Source organism: Moschus berezovskii, chromosome 2 (genome assembly GCF_049115385.1).
Source record: "Moschus berezovskii isolate FMDL1 chromosome 2, NW_MosBer_1.0, whole genome shotgun sequence".
Classification (NCBI taxonomy): Eukaryota; Metazoa; Chordata; class Mammalia; order Artiodactyla; family Moschidae; genus Moschus; species Moschus berezovskii.
The window spans coordinates 78,431,514-78,453,753 of NC_142461.1; the positions used below are offsets into that span (position 1 = coordinate 78,431,514).

At 38.8% G+C, this 22,240-nt stretch overlaps 1 protein-coding gene across 2 annotated transcripts in view; it reads left to right on the forward strand.

Annotated features, from left to right (window-relative positions):
• The first annotated feature begins 762 nt into the window (after window positions 1–762).
• Window positions 763–22,240, forward strand: part of HNMT (histamine N-methyltransferase) — a 40,099-nt gene continuing 18,621 nt past the window's right edge. Inside the window, exons 1-2 of one of the 2 annotated variants that reach the window (XM_055397464.2) lie at window positions 763–1,200; window positions 11,235–11,287. In XM_055397464.2, coding sequence (XP_055253439.1) covers window positions 1,064–1,200; window positions 11,235–11,287 — 190 coding nt within the window. In that variant the 5' untranslated portion in view covers window positions 763–1,063. The remainder of the gene's footprint in view (window positions 1,201–11,234; window positions 11,288–22,240) is intronic. The other variant, XM_055397463.2, reaches the window with a different exon arrangement.

Here is a 22,240-nt window from a genome sequence, read left to right on the forward strand (position 1 = left end):
AGAGGAGAATGGTTTAGGCAGACACATTTCTAAGACTGGTGTATGAATTAATTTAATTCTCATAACTGCTCCATGATTTGGATCGTATTATTATTAATATCCCATGTTGGTATAGGGGTGGCCTTCTTAAAGACCATTTCCTAGGTAAAAGGCTCAAACACTTTGAGTCTTTTGACAGGGGACACCACATGGCCTCCAAAGACTCATCCAGCCCTAAAAGTCTAGGATCCCTTGTTCAGAAGTACTTAGGGAAAGCTTCCAATGGATTGAAGGGTTCTAGTGTCCTGCATTCTTTCCCTGAGACTGGGCTCTCATACTCCTCATCCCCTCCATCATCCTCATCCCCCAAACAGGCTTCTCAGACCTTTCAGTTAATTTGAGGTTGGCCGAAACGTTCACTTAGGGTTTCGGTGTACCATTTTATGGAAAACCCCGAATGACCTTTATGGCCAACCCAAAAGCTCCGTTCCTGAATCACAACAAACTAACCAGCACCTGAAGAAATGCAGCAGAGTTTCAAGTTTAAAGGTGCTGCGGTGTGAAGGCAGGAAACTCTCCTACTGAAAGCCTGGAGGCAGATGACAATCTATTGTCAAAGATTAGCAGCTTTCTCTAGAAGACAAGGAAAGCCTGGAACTGGCCTGTTTCTTGCGTCATTGTTACCGCTTTGGTGGCCACTTTCCCATTGGGAACTTACCCGAGGCAGCTGCTGCCAAAACAGGAAGTGATTTGAATGTTGTCTGCTTTTACAACATTCTGAACTTGAGTATTAAAGCAAGTTTCAGCAGTGGGTTTCCTGCTCTGCGTTACCACCTCCTTTTCTTCTAAGGTAATTGGCCGGGTGAAGTCTCAGGGGCAAAGTCCTGTTCGAATACTGACTTATTATCAGCTTTTGCACACCCAGCCTGCCAGTACTTTCAATTCAAAGCAGGCCTGTTGTGGGGTTTGTTTTTTTTTTTTTTGGATAGAGCCTGGTGGGGGGTGAGGAGAGAAAGAAGGAACTAGGAAGGGAAAGGAAGGAAGTCAAACGTCCCTTCCCTCCCTGTCTCTCTGAAAACCAAAAATGGCATCTTCCATGAGGAGCCTGTTTACCAACCACAGCAGATACGTTGAGTCTTTCCGGAGGTTTCTCATCAATTCCACGGAGCACCAGTGTATGCAGGAATTCATGGACAAGAAGCTGCCGGGCATAATAGCAAGGTAACAGCAACAGAAAACACAGGCCGTCTTTTGTGCAAGGGACAAGCCTGGGCGCGCTCTGTGCAGTGATAGATGGGTCATGCCCGGCCGGCAGGCTGGGCTGCGGGATAAGAGGAACTGATGGCAGTTCGGCTTGTCCCCGAGCGGCCCTGCGCCCCTTCTGCCGTGTTTCAGTGAGCCGATCGCTAGAAACATTCAAAAGCTCTGATTTGTGCGGATTTCAAGCTGCTCGGAGATAAGCGTTAACCCTTTGAAGACACAAATTCACGTTCCTTTGGGAAAAGATAAGATCCAAATCTTTGAGATGAGATTTTTCGGCCCTCCTCCAAATTTTATGTTTCAAAAAATCCGAGTCTAGTGTTCTTTGAATTAGAATCAAATAATTACCAAATACTGTTTACCCCTGGGGATTGAGTGGGTGGATGCCTCTCAATTCTTCTAACACCCATTTAAATTCATTTTCCTTATCCATTATCATAGTTACCACTCTCCAAATGAAAAATTGTCTTTTTACTTTCAAGTTAATATTAACAATGTGGCCCTACCAAAGCATTTTTCCATTATCAATGAAACTCACTAGTTCTTATCCTTCTGGCAGACTGCTTCTTTTTTTTTTGGTGATTAATGTGTTCAATTTGTGCCAGAGCTGATAAGCATTATGAGAGTAACAGATTCCACATGGTAAAGATAATCAAATCACCTATCTGGGGGCGGATTGCTGTAACCTGACTCTGCTTCAGGAAATAATGATGGAAAACTGGGGAAAATGACTGTGGATCCAATTTGCAACAGCCAAAAAAAGAAAAAAAACAACTGATATTTTAGTCTTTTTGTTGGATTTTTCTGTTATAGGCCTGAAATTCTTTCACCAGGGCAGTTAAATCTGCCTGACTAGAGAAGGCACTGTTGGATATATAATATATGGAATTTTGTTTCCTTTTCTATCTTTTGTTTGTCATGGTTCAGTTTTCAATTTTTTTTAAACTGAGTGTTATATATTAATAAATAATAGGATAATAGGACTTCACAGGTGGCGCAGTGGTAAAAATTCCACCTGCCAATGCAGGAGATGCAGAAGACACAGGTTTGATGCCTGTGTGGGGAAGATCCCCTAGAAGAGGATATGGCTACCAACTCCAGTATTCTGAAAAAATTCCATGGACAGAGGAGCCTGGTGGGCTACAGTCCACGGAATTGTAAAATGTTGGACATGATGATTGAGTGACTGAGCACACACATAATAGAAAATAAAGCAAAAATCAAAGCAGACAGCAAATAATTTTTTGTCCAAAAACAAATTATAGTTTCTTTGGGTCTTTTTGCTCATTTCCAAAATTGAAGGTAATAAGTTGATTTCTGAGTTCTTTTGCAGTACTAAGCATCTGTGTTCTAGTCTGTGGTTATGCAGATCCTTAGTTTACTTCAGCCATCAGTTTGGTTTGAAGACATATGATGGATGCACAGAACATAATGAATGGTGACCCCCTGTCCTGTCTTCAAGTGTATGCAATCTAATTTGAAATACTGAATGTGAAATCTGTAAACTACTGAAGAATTTTCAAAGGCGTAACTAAATTTGCCTTATAGTGGTAATATCCAATTAGAAATCATCTGAATCATATTTTTTTAAACTTTTTTCTGAAAGTGATGTGAAATGAAATTTAGCTAAAGGACTTTCAAAGCTGTTCAGTTCAGTTCAGTTCAGTTCAGTCGCTCAGTCGTGTCCGACTCTGTTATTTATCAGTTATCAATAGGCAACCTGTCTGCTTACTTTTTCATTTTTATTAAAGCAAGATATGTTCATATTTTAAAAAGTCAAATGATTCTGAAAACTTTATAGTAACAACAACAACAAAAATAGTGGTTTCCTGCCCTAACCACTCCCATTCCTGATTCATGCTCTCTAGAGACAATGACTTTCAACATTCTGAAATCATTTAGTTATTTCTTATGTAATTTTCTTTCCTAATTTTAAATAACATGTTATTCTCTTCCTTAATTTTGATGTATTAAAAGTGCTAAATAAACATGCACATTTCTCTCCCCACCATGTCAATACAACATATATGTGTACATATATAGCATGTATGTATATGTGTGTGTGTTTATACATGCATATATACCTTCAGTTCAGTTCTGTTCAGTCGCTCAGTCGTGTCCGACTCTTAGCGACCCCATGAACCACAGCACTCCAGGCCTCCCTATCCATCACCAACTCCCGGAGTTCACTCAAACTCATGTCCATTGAGTCGGTGATGCCATCCAAGCATCTCATTCTCTGTTGTCCCCGTCTCCTCCTACCCCCAATCCTTCCCAGCATCAGAGTCTTTTCCAGTGAGTCAACTCGTCGCATGAGGTGGCCAAAGTATTGCAGTTTCAGCTTTAGCATAAGTCCTTCCAATGAACACCCAGGATTGATCTCCTCTAGAATGGACTGGTTGGATCTCCTTGCAGTCCAAGGGACTCTCAAAGAGTATTCTCCAGCACCACAGTTCAAAAGCATCAATTCTTCGGCGATCAGTTTTCTTCACAGTCCAACTCTCACATACATACATGACCACGGGAAAAACCATAGCCTTGACTAGACAGACCTTGGTTGGCAAAGTAATGTCTCTGCTTTTTAATATGCTATCTAGGCTGGTCATAACTTTCCTTCCAAGGAGCAAGCGTCTTTTAATTTCATGGCTGCAATCAGCATCTGCAGTGATTTTGGAGCCCCCCAAAATAAAGTCTGACACGGTTTCCACTGTTTCCCCATCTATTTCCCAAGAAGTGATGGGACCAGATGCCATGATCTTTGTTTTCTGAATGTTGAGCTTCAAGCCAACCTTTTCACTCTCCTCTTTCACTTTCATCAAGAGGCCTTTGAGTTCCTCTTCACTTTCTGCCATAAGGGTGGTGTCATCTGCATATCTGAGGTTATTGATATTTCTCCCGGCAATCTTGATTCCAGCTTGTGCTTCTTCCAGCCCAGCGTTCCTCATGACGTACTCTGCATATAAGTTAAATAAGCAGGGTGACAATATACAACCTTGACGTACTCCTTTTCCTATTTGGAACCAGTCTGTTGTTCCATGTCCTGTTCTACCTGTTGCTTCCTGACCTGCATACAGGTTTCTCAAAAGGCAGGTCAGGTGCTCTGGTATTCCCATCTCTTTCAGAATGTTCCACAGTTTATTGTGATCCACACAGTCAAAGACTTTGGCATAGTCAATGAAGCAGATATAGATATTTTTCTGGAACTCTCTTGCTTTCTCCATAATCCAGCGGATGTTGGCAATTTGATCTCTGGTGCCTCTGCCTTTTCTAAAACCTACGTATGTCTAAATTTTTATTAGTTTATATCATATCATTTTGTCTGTACATATTATTCATAACTGAACAGTGCATTTATACTACCATTACATTCCATTTCATGTATAACTTTTTGTTTTTCCTAGAGTTACCTATTGATTTTAGTTTATATTCTTAGTTTTCTATGTACCTATCACTATTTATACTCCAAACAGAAATATTAATCTCTCAATATATTCCAACAGATCAAGTAATCTGTTAATTTTTCCTCATGGGAACATTGTTTCTGGACTTCTCTGTTCCTTTTTTTCCCAGTTTGGCTTGATTTGGTTTTGGCCTGATAAGGGAATTTATTTCACCTTATAGAAATTCTCTTCTCCTCTCTCCAATACTAAATTCTCTGATTCTGAATTCCATGGTGCATTTTTCTTGGTTTCTTTAATCTTTTCCCCCCTGCTAATCCTTTAAGGGCTTTCTAAGAAAGAGTGCATGGGAAGTAAATTTTTTTAGAGTTTGTATGTTTAAAAATGCCTTCTCTCTGCTCATCTTTGTTAGAGTTAGATAGGGTATAAAACTCTACACTGAAAATGATTTTAACCAGAAATTTAAAGATATTTTTCCATGGTCTTATAACCACTAGAGGGCTTCCCTCATAGCTTAGTCGATAAAGAATCTGCCTGCAATGCAGGAGACCCAGGTTCGATTCCTGGTTTGGGAAGATCCTCTGGAGAAAGAAATGGCAATCCCCTTCAGTATTCTAGCCTGGAATATCCCATGGACAAAGGAGCCTGGCAGGCTCCAGTCCGTGGGATTGCAAGAACCAGACACGACTTAGCGACTAAACCACTGCCATAGCCACTAGAGTTACTACTGAGAAACCTAATGCCATTCAGATTCTTCATCTTTAGCTTGTGACCTTTTGATACTGTGTTTTGTTTTTGGTTCTTTTTTTAGAATCTTATCTTATATCTAGTATTCTGAAATTTTAAGATAATGACTTATGGTGTGGGTGTTTTTCACCCATTTTTGTGGGTAGTCCCTGGGCCATTTCAATTAAGATTCCGATCTTTCAGTTCAGGGAAGCTTTCGTATTATTTAATTATTCCTCCCCTCTTTTTTTGGTCTTTCTGGAACTTTTATTCATCAAACAGAGGACCTCCTAAATCAGTTCTCTAATTTTCTTACGTTTCCAGTTTCTCCGTATTTTATCTTTCAGCCCTCTATTGTTCGGTATTGTGTTTTTAATTTCCAAGAATATTCCTTTTTTATAGCATCCTGTTCATCTTTCAAAGATAGTCTACCTTCTTTTCTCTATTATAAAATTTTCTTCTGCTTTCTGCATGTTTCTTCTGAATTCATCTTTTCTCTTTCTTTTGGTCTCTTTGTCATTGCTTTCCTGGTAGCTCAGTCATTAAAGGATCAGTCTGCAATGCTTGAGACCACCTGCAAAGCAGGAGACCCTGGTTCAATCCCTCTGTTGGGAAGATCCCATTGAGAAGGAAATGGCAACTCACTCCAGTATTCTTGGTTGGGAAACCCCGTGGACAGAGGAGTCTTGTGGGCTACAGTCCATGTGGTTGTAATGAGTTGGATAGGACTTAGTCTAAACCACCACCACCACCATGTTAGGGGAGCTCCCCAACTACCTGATAAGCGTTGGTTGTCCGTCCAGTTAAATAATGAGGCACTAAAATTTGGTCCATATCCTCTTTGCGTATGTACTGAAATAGTCTGTTGAGCAGCTGTTTCGTTGTAGTAGTTAGATATGGACTTAGCTCTTGATGGAGGATTCTCAGGTACCAGTAGAGATAAGTTTATCAGTGAGATGGGTTATTTCCTCAGGGAAGAATTATTCAATCACCTGTCTGGAGATAGAGAGCAGAGTGAGGAGGGCTATAGTATATAGCTATAAATAGTAGCTTATTGTTGTTGTCACATGTAACGCATTTAGATCCTTGCCTGGAAAATAGCAACTTTTCAATAATTCTTAGTTATCATCATACTATATGAAATGGAATAATAATAGTATCTAACTCACAGAGGTGTTGTAAGAATTCAGAGTTAATTCATTACAGATGGCCGATGAAAAGTGTGAAAGTGTTAGTTGCTCAGTCATGTCTGACTCTGTGCACCCCCATGGACTGTAGCCCACCAGTCTCTTCTGTCTGTGGGATTCTCCAGGCAAGAAAACTGGAGTGGGTTGCCATTTCCTTTTCTAGAGGATCCTCCCAACCCAGGGATCAAACCCGGTCTCCCATACTGCAGGCAGATTCTTAGCCTTCTGAGTTACTAGAGATGGCCAATCAGTTCAGTTCAATTGCTCAGTAGTGTCTTACTCTTTGCGACCCCACAGAATGCAGCACGCCAGGCCTCCCTGTCCATCACCAACTCCTGAAGTTTACTCAAACTCATGTCCATTGAGTCAGTGATGCCATCCAACGATCTCATCCTCTGTTGTCCCCTTCTCCTCCTGCCTTCAATCTTTCCCAGCATCAGGATCTTTTCAAATAACTCAGTTCTTTGCATTAGGTGGCCAAAGTGTTGGAGTTTCAGCTTCAGCATCAATCCTTCCAATGAATATCCAGGATTGATTTCCTTTAGGATGGACTGGTTGGATCTCCTTGCTGTCCAAGGGACTCTCAAGAGTCTTCTCCAACATCACAGTTCTAAAACATCAGTTCTTCAGTGCTCAGCTTTCTTTATAGTCCAACTCTCACATCCATACATAAGTGCTGGAAAAACCATAGCTTTGACTAGATGGACCTTTGTTGACAAAGAAATGTCTCTGCTTTTTAATAAGCTGTCCAGGTTTGTCATAGCTTTTTCTTCCAAGGAGCAAGTGTCTTTTAATTTTATGGCTCCAGTCACCATCTGCAGTGATTTTGGAGCCCAAAAATATAAAGTCTGTCATTGTTTCCACTGTTTCTCCATCTATTTGCCATGAAGTGATGGGGCCAGGTACCATGACTTTCGTTTCCTGAATGTTGAATTTTAAGCCAAACTTTTCACTCTCCTCTTTTACTTCCATCAAGAGGCTCTTTGGTTCTTCGCTTTCTGCCATAAGGGTGGTGTCATCTGCATATCTGAGGTTACTGATATTTCTCCCAGCAATCTTGATTCCAGCCTGTGCTTCCTCCAGCCCAGCGTTTCTCATGATGTACTCTGCATCTAAGTTAAATAAGCAGGGTGACAATATACAGCCTTGACGTACTCCTTTCCCAATTTGGAACCAATATGTTGTTCCATGTCCAGTTCTAACTGTTGTTCCTTGACCTGCATTCAGATTTCCCCACAGAGACTGAGACAGAACTTTGCTTGGGTGTCTTCCGAGGAGGTATGGGTCAGCAGAGGACTGCTGTTGGGACAGGGGCTCTGGGTGCAGTAGACCTGGGTATGGCAAAAGCCCTCTTGGAGGAGGTCACCATTAACACATCACAGAGCTGCCAGAACTTACACAGGACTGGGGAAACAGGCTCTGCAAGGGCACAAACAGAACCTGTGAGCACTAGGACCCAGGAGAAAGGAGCAGTGACCCCACAAGAGATGGCCAATAGGCAAATGTTAAGATGCCCAACATTGCTAATTCTTAGAGAAATACAAATCAATACTAAAATAAGGTACCACCTCACACTAATCAGAATGACCATCACTAAAAAGTCAACAAATAACAATTGCTGGAGAAGATGTGGAGAAAAGAGAATCCTGCTACTCTGTTGGTAGGAATGTAAGCTTGTGCCCCCACTATAGAAAATAGTATGGAGGTTCCTCAGAAAGCTAGAAACAGAATTACCATATGATTCCAGCAATCCACCCCTGAGCATATATCCAGACAAAACTGTAATTCGAAATGATATGTGCACTTCTATGTTCAGAGAAGCACTAGTCACAATAGCCAAGACATGGAAACAACCTAAATGTCCATCAACAGATGAATGACTAAAGAAGATGTGGTGTATATACACAATGGAATACTACTCAGTCATAAAAATGAACAAAATAATGCCATTTGTAGTAACATGGATAAACTAGAGATTATATTAAGTGAAGTGAATCAGAAAGACAAATATTATATGAGATCTCTTATACGTGGAATTTTAAAAATGGCACAAGTGAATCTATCTATGAAACAGAAACAGAATCATGGCCATAGAGAACAGACTGGTGGTTGCCAAGGGCAGGGGGGATTTTGGGAGGGATGGAGCAGAAGGTTGGGGTTAGCAGATGTAAGCTTTTATATATAGAATTCATAAACAACAAGGTCATATAGCACAGAGAACTATATTTGATATCCTGTGATAATAATGGAAAAGAATATAAAAAGAATGTATATATCAACATAAAATTGAATCACTATGCTCTAAATGGTAATTAACACGACACTGTAAATCAACTGTATTTCAATAATAAAAATTTAGAAAAACGATTCATATAAATTACTTAGCTGTGCTTAGAATAATAATAAGTTGGGTACTTGTCATGTGCAGACACATTTCTAAAGGATTCACATAAAGTATGTCACTTAATCCTCACAACTCTTTCAAAAAGCAGATACTATAATTATAACCCTATATGGTAGGAGGTATTATTATTCTATTTCTTAGTAATAAAGGTACAGAGAATAATTCATTCAAGGTAACATATTAGTAAGCTACGATTTCAACCTATGTGCCTAGGTGCTCTGCTCTGTAACCTCACTATTCTATCCACAGATAGAAGCATCTTCAAGAATTAATCAAGTGCACAGACAGGGATGGGTATATTAAGACTCGCGATCATGAGTTGGAAGATAATTAGAACTGAGAAAGGCAACTCATTCACAGATGTCCTTGACTCTATGCTTTCTAGTATTTTTAAGAACCCTGGTTGAATCTGTGTTCTTCCTATCTCTCTGGCCAAAAACCAAGCTTGTTTAGCTTCCGAAAACACAAACAAGCACCATTCTTTCAGTTCATGTTTCCCCTCCAGCCTCCTCTTTTTCCTTTTCACTCTTTCATCCTTTTCCAAAAATCTCTGTATCTTCTTTCCTTTATTGATTTCACTTTTAATCCCACTGCCATCTAACTCCAACTCTCAACCTCCTTTAAAGCTGCTGTTATCAGATATTCATATTGCCAAATTCAACGAAGAGTTGTCTTCTTTTTTATTATTTAGTTGTACATTCTTATGCCTCTGACACTATCATTGGTTTTTTTTCCTTCTCTATTCTCCAATCATCTCTCTGAGCTTTGCTGTTTCCCTCTGTGTCTTCTTTGTGTGTTCCCCCATTATCCCATTACTTTTAAAACCTGGTACTGTGTCATGATCCCACTACTTTTCTCTTTGCAATGTTCTTGGGTGATAGAATCTATTCTCTTAGTTTTGACCATTACTCTATGATAATTCTCCAGAATACATCATTGATCCCAATCTTTCTTCTACCCAGCTTCAATATTGCATATTCAAATATCTGCTGAATTCAGATTTACCAAAACCCTAAAAACACAAAACAAGCAAAAAACTGACAAAACATAAACTTGTCATAAAATTACATCCCCCAGCTTCTTTTACGATACCAGACTTCACCTGGTCATCCAAATTGGAAACATGTGGCAGTCACTGTGCATCTCCTACTTTTTTCTGACCCATTATTTTTTTAAAAAATATTTTACATCAGTCTAAAGAAAGTCCTACTATCACATCCCAGTCCATCAAGTCCACTCTATTCCTATACAGCATCATATGTTGCTGCTAAGTCACTTCAGTCGTGTCCGACTCTGTGTGACCCCATAGATGGAAGCCCACCAGGCTCCCCCGTCCCTGGGATTCTCCAGGCAAGAACACTGGAGTGGGTTGCCATTTCCTTCTCCAGTGTGTGAAAGTGAAAAGTGAAAGTGAAGTCGCTCAGTCGTGTCCGACCCTTAGCGACCCCACAGATTGCAGCCTACCAGGCTCCTCCATCCATGGGATTTTCCAGGCAAGAGTACTGGAGCGGCTCACCATTGCACCATATACTTGGCTTTTATTATCTCACAATTCAACTTGAGAGAAAAGTAGTATCTTACTCATTTTTATATATCAGTGCCTAGGACAGGCACATAATAAATATTTAATTAACATTTGTCTATTGAAAGGAAGTTAGCAAGAGGAAGGAAAGAAGACAACTATCATAGAGATAGTTATGAATCACCTTAGCTTTTTTCCCATCTACAATGAAAGAAGTGTCTGTCACTCAGTCATGTCTAACTCTTTACCACCCCATGGGTTGTAGACCACCAGGCTCCTCTGTCCATGGAGTTCTCCAGGCGAGAATATTGGAGTGGGGAGCCATTCCCTTCTCCAGGAGATCTTCCCAACCCAGGGATTGAACCCAGGTCTCTTGCATTGCAGGCGGATTCTTTATCATCTGAGCCACCTGGGAAGCCCATTTATAATGAATGGCTTATTGTAATGACCAGACTCAAAAGTCACTTTTTCTGCTTTTATTCTCCAAACAGTCTTTAAACAAATGCCATTTTCTACCTCTGAGATGTTTATAGTGCTATTTCTAAAAGTCTCCCAGTTTAAGATTGTTAATGAGTGGAATCTTTACTTCCCAAGATTTGTAAAGACAGCAATATAACCACTGAAATTATCAACACCTTTCATATTGGCCTAATTTTTGTTCACTGTAATTTTCATCTGTTCTCTTCAACTAGACTTGATAATCAGATTTTATAAACTTCCTGGCACATTTTTCTTAAACTGTATAATTTTTTTTTCAGGATTGGAGACACAAAATCTGAAATTAAGATTCTAAGCATTGGCGGTGGTGCAGGTATGAACAATGCATTTTAAAATTTGTATTTCACTTCAGATGTCATGTGCTTCCCTCATAGCTTAGTTGGTAAAGAATCTGCCTGCAAATGCAGGAGACCTGAGTTCTATTCCTGGGTTAGGAAGATCCCCTGGAGAAGTAAACGGCAACCCACTCCAGTATTCTTGCCTGAGTAGCAGGTTACAGTCCGTGGGTGGGTTTGCAAGAGTCGGACATGACTTAGCGACTAAACCACCAGACATCATGCTGCTTGATGGCAATTTTGTTCATTCTTTAAAAAGCCATTTTCCTTCACTTTTGGAAGAGATTAGTTTATTAAAACTAGTAAGAGCCATATCACTTCAACTAAGACTAATGTCCCCATATATTTATGGGGTCTAGGACATCAGATTTCATTATTATCTGTAATAGGGATAAGTATGTTTTTATTTTTTTAAACATATAAAAAGCGTGGAAAAACATAGAATAATTTTGAGGATGACATTGAACCAAATGATTTAACTGTTCATAGTAAAGGAAAATTTCAAAAGACATTCCTTAAGCTTATGCCACTTAAACGAGATCCATAGACTGGTTGGTGACTTGCGAACCATTGCTAGTGTGTGAGGAGATAAGCACCTGGAATGTAAATCAATGCACAGCTTCTTTCATTGAGAAAGCATCACTGTGGAGAAAACTATGCTTAATGACATAGTTAATTTACCCTCTTGTGGCCCCACTCTTTGAGTTGCTGCAGCCTAAACCATTCCTTTCCTCTGACTCAGGTTCCCAGCTGCCCTCTAAGCATTCAACACACTCTCCAACTCCCTTTCATAAGTAGTTCATGGTCTCACTACTTAGAACCAGTACTTTTATCCAAGGGGAAATGGGAAGTCTGGACAGGCAGATTAATGAGGGTGTAGTTTCTAACTCTGCCGCTAATGAACTGTGTGAACCTGCCTGAAACACAAGCTTCAGTTTGCCCATCAGTAAAATGGGGGCAATGAATTATGCTTCATAGGTTGTAGTGAGATTTATACAGATAAGTTTATAAACTGCTTTTATAAGGTGCAGGTAGGTCCATTCTACAAAATAAAATAAGAAAATTTATCTCCAGACTTTGCCACATATCAAACTCCTGAGTAGTATTTGATTTAAAGTTGCTAGTCGTCTAAAAGTCTGAGTTACTATAATGATAATATATATTATATAGTATATATAATAATATATAGTAACATAATATATAGGCATATTATTTATGTTACATAATGTATTAATATATAATAATATAGAGTCATATATATTATTTATGTGTTGATATCCTTATTATTGTTTTCTTTTAAAACAATCATGGAGTGATGGTTAGTAAAGGTTACCACTTGGTAACAAGTGAACAGTACATTACCACTTGTCACACAGTGTTAAATAGTGATTTCTTGAGTCTCTTAAGTGTAATTGTTCTCAACCTACATGAATGAGTTCAGTTGTGGCAATACAACACATCTTAACACAAAGATAACCAAGAGCCCTCTAATGAAAAGGATAGTTTTTTATGTCATCTTCTGCTCATTTTTCATAAAATACACTGTGATATAATATAATAAGGACTGACTGTTAAAGTGGTTTTACTTTATTATCATCTTTCAGCAAGAAAACAGAAACCAACAAAGACAGGTAATGAAAGATACTGTCATGAATGATCTAATACATTGTGTTTAAGCTAAAATACTCTATTATTGCTTGTGATATTTTATGTCCTAAGGATTATAAGAGTGATGAATTGCTCAAAGAGTGTCCTATTAATTCATTTAACCAAGACAGTCATTTCCAGTGTGTTTTGCATGTGAATTTAAGGCAACCACAGGCAATGAGACTATCATTTGATAGTGTCACTTGTGCTTGGACAAGAAGAGAAGCCCTACAAGGAAAAGTAATTAAAAACAGTCTCTACCATGGCCAAGTTAATTGACCTTTTAATATAAAGTTAATTGAATTTCTAATGTAAATTTATCCAGATGCTTATAAGCTATCTAGAGAAAGGAACATTTGCCCCACACAGTGATTCCTTACATAAAGGTGCAAATAGGGGCTAATATAGAGAACTTTTCAAAACAGAGGGACTAATGCTTGGTGTTCTTCTGACTGAACCTTAACATTGTATTAATAACAAGCTCTGCCTTGGGGGGAATATGGGTGCCCTTTAAGGTCACTCTTCATAAGAAACTGATCAAAAACATAAGAACTGCAAGAGAAATTCAAGCTGTAAATACTTAGCCCTCACTGCTCAAGTAAGATATGAAATCAAAAGTAATACACTTAAAATCCCTAGGTCTAAAAGCCATTGGCATGAAAGAGCAGAAAGGTGTTTGAAGGGAAAGGACACCCCACTCAGTTAGTTTGAGTGTTTATATACCAACTGGGAGATATTTATCTAATAGTTTGTCATTGACTAAATGCAAGTACTGGGTGCACAGAAGAAACACACTTTATTATATGGTGAGGAACTTTCTGTCCTTGCCTTAGAGAAATGGTCTCCCAGCATGTTTCACGAGTTACAGTGTTCCTGAGATTTTGCATTATCCTGTGGCTTGCTGCTGCTGCTGCTAAGTCACTTCAGTCGTGTCCGACTCTGTGTGACCCCATAGACGGCAGCCAACCAGTCTCCCCCGTCCCTGGGATTCTCCAGGCAAGAACACTGGAGTGGGTTGCCATTTCCTTCTCCAATGTGTGAAAGTGAAAAGTGAAAGTGAAGTCGCTCAGTCGTGTCCGACTAGTAGCGACCCCATGGACTGCAGCCCACCAGGCTCCCCTGTCCATGTGATTTTCTAGGCAAGAGTACTGGAGTGGCTTGCCATTGCCTTCTCCGATCCTGTGGCTTATGTATCCTTAAAAATCCCCTGCTGAACTCCAGTCCCCAGTAGATAAGGTCATTGGCCCTGTCTTATACCTTGTGTTCTGCTCCCATAACGCATTTTACAGGGTTCTGCTCCAGTCTTAGCTTATGAACCTCTCTGGTTTCACTTGCTAGATGTTTTCTTCTTGGATGCCTAGGCACCTGTAGATCATATTCTGCATATATTTAATGCAAATGTTCTCTCTGCATTCATAATGGTGCTACCACTTCTTACCATCACAATGAAAAAAATCTACCAAAAGAAACTAAAAACTTCCCTAAATCAGATTCCTGCATTTATATTACTGAATGTTCATGCTCTTTGGGGACCTATTTGATTTTCTTCTCAGAACCATGAGTAGGGGTGCTATGCCCCCTTTCTGTCTTTTGTCTCTTCTGTTTATTGTTGTTGCTGAGTTGCTTCAGTTGTGTCTGATTCTTTGTGACCCTGTGGACTGTAGCCCACCAGCCTCCTCTGTCCATAGGATTCTCCAGTCAAGAATACTGGATGGGGTTACCATGCCCTTCTGCAGGGTATCCTGACTCAGGGATTAAACTCACATCTCTTATATCTTCTGCCTTGGCAAGCAAGTTCTTTACCACTAACTCAATTGGTATTGGGTGGAGAGGGATTTGACAGTCTGAGGGAGAATGTAAGCATTTTGAAAAAGGTATTTGGCAATTCAGTTCAGACACCAACCAATTATTAAGGTTATGTGCAGTTCAAAAGAAAGGAAATTGATGGAAAATTTTCCGATGTTGCCCGTAACTGATCTACCACATCAATAAAATACAATTAACAAGCAACATTATTATTCATAGATTACATGTTTCATGTTAGGAGAATGTTTGAAATAAATACTATGGGTCGTCAAAGAAAGAAAGAGAGGAAATCAGGAGAAACAAAAATCATGTACAGAAATACAGACCATGTAGTTTTTACAGAGGCCAAATGGTGCGGGTGGTGATTTAGTTGCTAAGTCGTGCCCAACTCTGGCAACCCCATGGACTATAGCCTGCCAGGCTCCTCTGTCCATGGGATTTTCCAGCAAGAATACTGGAGTGGGTTGCCATTTTCTGCTCGAGGGGATCTTCCTGACCCAGGAATAGAATCTGGGTCTCCCGCATTGCAGGCATATTCTTACTAATTGAGCTATAAGGGAAGCCCAGAGGCAAAATAAAGGAGTGTAAAGTTGTATATGTGCATGAATTTGTGTGCTTTAATGAAATAAAGTGAGCAATGGGAATGCTTTATTTGAGGTATCAGAGCATTTGTATCGTGCTGATTTCAGCAACTGTTTTTAGATATTGTGAGCAACCACATTGTCTTCTAAACCTTACAGAATATGCTTTTTGGTCCATTGTCAACATTGATGCTTCCTAAAATTAAACTACCCAATGGAGCTTATTATTCAACTTTTAATGAGTATTGTCTTTATGTTTGATGGTACATAGAGAAAAAGAAACCCATATTCTTTTTGGTAAGGGAGAGTGCTATTAATTTGCAGTGCACACACTTATGCCTGGAAAAATGTTCCAGAAAGCAGTAATGGGCAATGTGTTCTCCTTGCTCTGGGCTCTGCTAAAACGAGAATCATTTTTATCTGTTTCATTGTTCAATTCTTATGTTCAAATGCCAGAAAATTTTATAAGGTTTAAACAGGACTATCGGAGAAGGCAATGGCAAGCCACTCCAGTACTATTGCCTAGAAAATCCCATGGATGGAGGAGCCTGGTAGGCTGCAGTCCATGGGGTCGCTAAGGGTCGGGCACGATTGAGCAACTTTACTTTCACTTTTCACTTTCACACATTGGAGAAGGAAATGGCAACCCACTCCAGTGTTCTTGCCTGGAGAATCCCAGGGACGGGGGAGCCTGGTGGGCTTCCGTCTATGGGGTCGCACAGAGTCGGACACGACTGAAGTGACTTAGCAGCAAACAGGACTATAACTTACATAATCTCATTGTATCCAGCTTTCTACTTCCTTTTATTAACCTATTATGTACCAAATCAGCTGTCATACCTTATATAATAGTGAATATATTTATACAAAATTGTTCAATCCACTGAAGCAACTCACATATGAAATACAGGTGGTATGGACCCTCTTATATAATTTTTCTGATAATAATTATACTGACATGTTGAGAGGGGTTAGGTGGTTTTCTTCTATGACATGTAAACATCAAGACAGATTAAAATATAGAAGAGAATTTAGAGAACATCAACATTCTCATTCTACAAACTAAAAACCTGAGAACAATCAACAAAGCATAAAACTAGGTCTCTTAACTGAAAAAATAACAGTCCAACAAACTGTACTAAACATATATAAAAGTTAATTATTGACTTGGAAAAAGAGGGACTGGGTATTTAGTAAGGACCAACTATTTGGAAATCTAATTTTATCAGATTTTTAATCTTGTTTTCTTTTGTAAATGACATGCTAAGGTGACCCTGAAGTTTAATTTTCTATGCGAGGTGAATAGAAGTAGAAATGAATGTAATTAAGGCAAGAACTGGAAAAGTTGGTATATCCAGTTTAGAAGCAGAAGCTGGTAGGAAGCGAAGGTTAATGTTTCCAGTGTCCTCAGGTAAGCCGACAGTCTACATCAGCAACTAAGGAATGATTGAGGAAATACAAGGAAATGAAAGGTCTTTTTTGCCTGGAAAAAAAGAATTTGAATATGCTTATTGCCGTCTTCAGATATTTCCTATTAAGCAAACCACAGAATATTTGGCCGTAAAGAGCCAGTGGTTGAAAGAGAAGGTTTTTTGTTGTTGTTCAGTATTAGAGTTTATAAATGATCAAGATATGTGCTTTCACTTCTGAAAGCACGTGTCTTTGGATATAAAGAGCTACCTGTCATGTTAGGAGTATTAGCTTAGGCTGGAAAAATACTTTTCACATATGCTATTCAAGGGACTCAGGCACTGACATCTTGGGTATCTGGGCTATTAAAGGTGCTTTCAGTCCAGTAAACCTATGCTCTTATGAGTAACCTTCTAGAAAGAGTTATGTGGCACCACTTTTGGTTATACTAAAGAGGTGAAATTCAAATAGAACTTCTAGACATGCAGATTATTTTTAGGCTGGATTTGAACTGCTTTATAACTTGACCTGAGTAAAACTGGTTCACTTATGTACAGCACTTCCTTCACAACCAGAAGGTTATGGACCTGGGCTCTAGTTAATCACTAACCTGTAGGCTTTAGGGCTATCTACTTCAGATAATTTGGGGCCTAAGAAGTAAAGTATTCTTAAAGGTATTCATAACTATGCTATTTTAAAATAAACTATTCTCCATATGTAAATTTACCAAAATAGCTTACCTCATTGTATTGTATTTAAAACTTTGAGTGAAGTATTGTTAAAGACAGGTATACTACAGAATTGAGAGGCATGAGCATAATACTACAATATTGGCACCACTATCATTAAAACCAAAGTAAACAAGATTGTTTTGGCTAATTCAATAAGGCCTGAAGCAGGAAAACAGGGACTAATGAGCAGAGTGAAGACAAAAGTATCATTATCTGCAGATTAAATGACTGTATACTTAGAAAAGCAAATAAACTCAGTTGTGCAGCTTTACAATTAATAAGAATGCACAATAAGAATGTAGTAATGGCCTGATACAGGTAAAATAGGAAGAAAGCAGTATGGTAGATCCGCATTTCTTTCTGCCAGCATTTTAATGTTTTTCATTTACAGGTTGGCCGTTTACAGTGTACTCAGAAAGTTCATGGCATGTGGCTATCTGTAATTTTGCTAAGGGACAGATTTGTATCTTCCCAGTTCTTATGCCAGTTTAGGACACATTCTCTTAGTTGGTGAATGTGCTTCTACTTGACATACACTACTGAATAAAACTTTGTGATTTAATACACACAGTCATATAACCTTGGTATAGGTTGTCTATTTCCATCCTCATTTTCATCCTAATCATATATGCCACAAGGAGGTTGGGGGCAGGGAGCAGTCCTAGAGATTGGGGGTCAAAACCCAGGGTCTTCTGAGGCTTTGTCTCTATTAACAATAGCAAACTGATAGAAATGGGGGAAAATATTGGATTAGTAAGCTACTAACATAAAAACTATAAGAAATCTATTTTGAAGAAAATTTTTACTGAGAACAAGTTGACAAGATTTAAAAAGCAAATATGCCATAATAAGGTTACAGTGGCATGAAAGCTTTCATGTACAAAAGGTAAGAGTAGGAAATGAAATGAAATTTTCCTGAAAGTAGCATGGCATTATGTATCAAGAACAGTAGAACAGTTCTAAGATTCACCTAATCACAAGGAGCTTGTGACACTAGTTGTTATAATACTGACATACTTCGTAAACAGCCAATCCTTGCAGTCCCAACAAGGCCCCTGCTGCTCTTCAGTCCCTCCTTGTACAGTCTGTACATCCTCCCCATTCTATGTATCTCAGCCCCCGGCCTCTAAGGTACCCGGCAACGGGACTGGTCTTACCTGCCCGGGGGTCTTCTGAGAATCTTCTATAGTTCGTCAGCCTGTGTCCTTTGAAAGAGCTGGCATCTGAGACCTGTTGTTTTGGGTTTTGTTTTAGTATCACCAAAGATCAAGGTTCTCATTTTAACCATTAATTCTGGTTCTTGGTATGAATATGCAAAAAGATTTTGCATAATAATTCATGGTTCATTGTGAGATGCCTCATAATAGCAAAACGTTTAAAACTAAGTGTAACTAACTATATACCTTTTAAACATCACAATATTGTAAGTATAGAGTTTACCTTTCTATGTAATGTACTGAAGTAGCAAATATCTTTGTATTTAAAAAGTGTAAATTGAAAGGTAAGGCAAAATTTAGTCTTTTTTTTTTAGTTCTTTGTTGAATATCACTACACCTCAATGTTCAGAACCCTTTGGGACATTTTCTTTAAGTTTGTGTCTCAGAGAATATTTTGGTAGTAAGGCTTTTCTTCTGCAGTTGCAAAGCATTCAGGCGGTATTCTTCCTGGGCCAACAGCCAGAAGACACGAAAGCAAATGGCAATGCCCTTTTCTGCTCAGAATTTATATTTATAATCCCCTTCCTGAGACTCTCCAGCTATTTTAATATTCTACTCTCATCTTTCTATACCAACAGAACTGCCTCCATACTGAGGCTCCCAGTGTAGAGGTGGGTGGAGAAAAGAGAGAGAGAGAGGGTATGGGGGGGTGGCGCAAGAGAGAGACAGAAAGGGAGAGGGAAAAGAAAAAGACAAGACAAGGGATCTCATCAATAATCTTTTATCTTTTGCACTGCAGCTCAGAAGCAAGTCTGATTTTGCTCTGGTTGCAAACTCATAGCTGAAATTATTTTTCATCACTAAGCAGAGAGTTATCTGGGCAATTTTTCTCCCTAGAGACAATGTGTGTGTGTGTCTGTGTGTGTGCCTGTGTGCACGCGCGTGCCTGATATTCTGGTAGAGGGAACAAGGAAGATTGTAATCTTAATGCAACATGTAATAGAATAAAGTTTTTCCTGCTGATAATCTAAAGAACTCATATATATTTTGATGTGGGAAATGAAGCTAGAATAGGTGGAAATGAAATGGCTGGAGATACTGTGACTAGCCTTTAATCCTCCAATTTCTTGACCTGGAGGCTGTTTTTATTTGGGGCATAGCCTCAGGGTTCTCCGGCTGGGCTTTGTGTTTCATTTAATGTAGCTCAGTCAGTAAGACAAGCCATCACGAATACATGATAAGTGCTCTTTCAAACTGTCTTTTTATTATGGAGCTGCCCATTTATAAAGGCACATCTTCATTTCCTTCTTTCCCAGCCTCCTTCAGACTTCTCTTAAATGTCACCTTTACTGGGAAGCTTACATGAACACCCAATTGAAAATGACCAACCCTCCATCATGGCTTCCCCTCGCTCTTTTTTCCCTTGGTTTTAGGACTATCACCATCCGAAAATGTTGAATGTTTTGGTCTATTTTATTCATTGCTGTATCTCCAGTGATTAGAACCTAGCATTTAGTAGGTGCTTAAAAGTATTTGTTGAATTAATGTATGGTAGCTTCAACTTATGAATTATTACTATATATCATGAACTGTGGTAAATTATATCCATATAATGCCTTTAACATTTACAATGACCCTGCAGCATAGACCATATTATCCCTAATTTAGAGATATGTAAAGGGCAGAGATATTAACAAATTTGCATATTTCCATTGAATACTAAATTTGAGTCCAATTTTGTCTCTTTACAGCCTCTAACTTTTCCTTTTTAATCCAATGACCTTGGATTTTAAGCAAAAAGGCAACATTCCTCTGCTATCTCATTAAATATATCCTTGAAATTCAGGAAATGAAGAAAAGCTGTCTGGACAATATGGACTCCACCCTTTCCCTATTGAAATGGGAAACCAAGTTCTGTTCATGGACCTGGAGCTGAAGAATGAATTCTAAAAACTTGTAAACATACAGGCAAAGTTTATTTTAAAGGATAGAGATACAAAACTCTAAGACACTGAGAAGGGGTGAAGAACCCCAAAAGGTGCAGATAGCGGTAGTTTGTATCTTTATTAGAATTGATCTGTTTGTTTTTGGTTGGTTCGGGGCCAGATGCATGTAATTTCTGACTAACCAGTTTAAATGTTGCAATATCTAGTTTGTCATTTTTATGGCTTTCTTTTGGTTCCCAGTTTCTCAGTTTCCCCAGACATCGTGTTGCCATCCCTAGACCCATTCTCAAGACTCCAGACCATCTTTTAGGGACCAGATGTATGTTTAGGAGTTAGTGGTCCACCTGGAGTTTTTTTTTCCTTGATAAACTGAACAGCAGTTAATGATTGTCTTATCCTGGGTCTGAATGTATTATGACCCTCCAGACCAGGGAAACATTCTTCTGAATGCCTAGAAACTGGAACAAAGAGTTTAGCTTTAGGTTAAAGAAGTGAGATGCTTACTTGAGAAGACAAAAATTGAAATTAAAAAAAGGGAACTGAGGTCTCAGAGTCCTATACTAACAATTTCTGCCTCAGTATTTTTGAACTTTTTCTTTAAGTTCCACTGTCAGAAGTTTCAATTATATATCCCTCTTCAAATATAGGCATAATGTATTTAAAATATGGCCCATATGAAAGCAAGATATAATCACAAAAATATCTGACTGTAAAATGAAGTGAAACACTCAACATAGGTCAGAAAAGAGACATGGGAAGTCATTCTAAAGTTGTGGCTGATTTGATGTACAGGGTAATACAAAGGAAAGAGATTTGCAAGAAGGCAATTTAAAAATTTTAGTTTTCATTTAACTTTCTGAATCAAAAAGTCAACATATTCTGTTTGATAGAAAGTAACACAGGAGTGAACAGAAGAGGGAAAAAAAAAAAAAAACCACAAACCAGGCTAATTGAAAATAATTTTTGATTCATGCCAACACATTAGGATTTCCTAACTTTGCTCAAGCTTCACTTATTGATAAACTGAGAAAATCAGTTACATCATCATAAAATGCCAAGACTCCGAAATAATTGATTTGCTTTGGTAGACACAAAAGGAGGTGAGGGTGGGGAAGAAAGAAAAAGAAAAGAAAGGAAGATTGCATATGGGAATAAAGTTGCTTAATCACTATAATTTTCCATTTGTCACAGGAAACTTTGCAGATTTTGTTCCAAAACTAGAAACGCACAGAAAGGTTTTAGTTAACTGAAACAGCTGTTGGCCTAAAAGCTAAGGATGTCAACAATAAGTAGTCTACAATTGTCAGAATCATCATTAAGCAATAAGAGATCATATTAGAGCAGAGATTGACCATAAAATGAACAAGTATTGCTTTATTCCCCTTAAATGTGGTTTTGTGGACCTGACAGTTAAGATTCCCAGAAGGCTTTGTTATACACAATAAAAGCAGCAGGCTGCTGGCTTCTACATTTCTTCTGTTTACCCCTGAATTTGCTGAGAATTTCTGAATTATTTGATTGAGTCGCTTCTAGTTACCTTCCCCCATTCTTTCAGCATGTTAATTTGGCTTGCGTGAGTACTCTTGCCTAGAAAATCCCATGGATGGAGGAGCCTGGTAGGCTGCAGTCTGTGGGGTCGCTAAGGGTCAGACA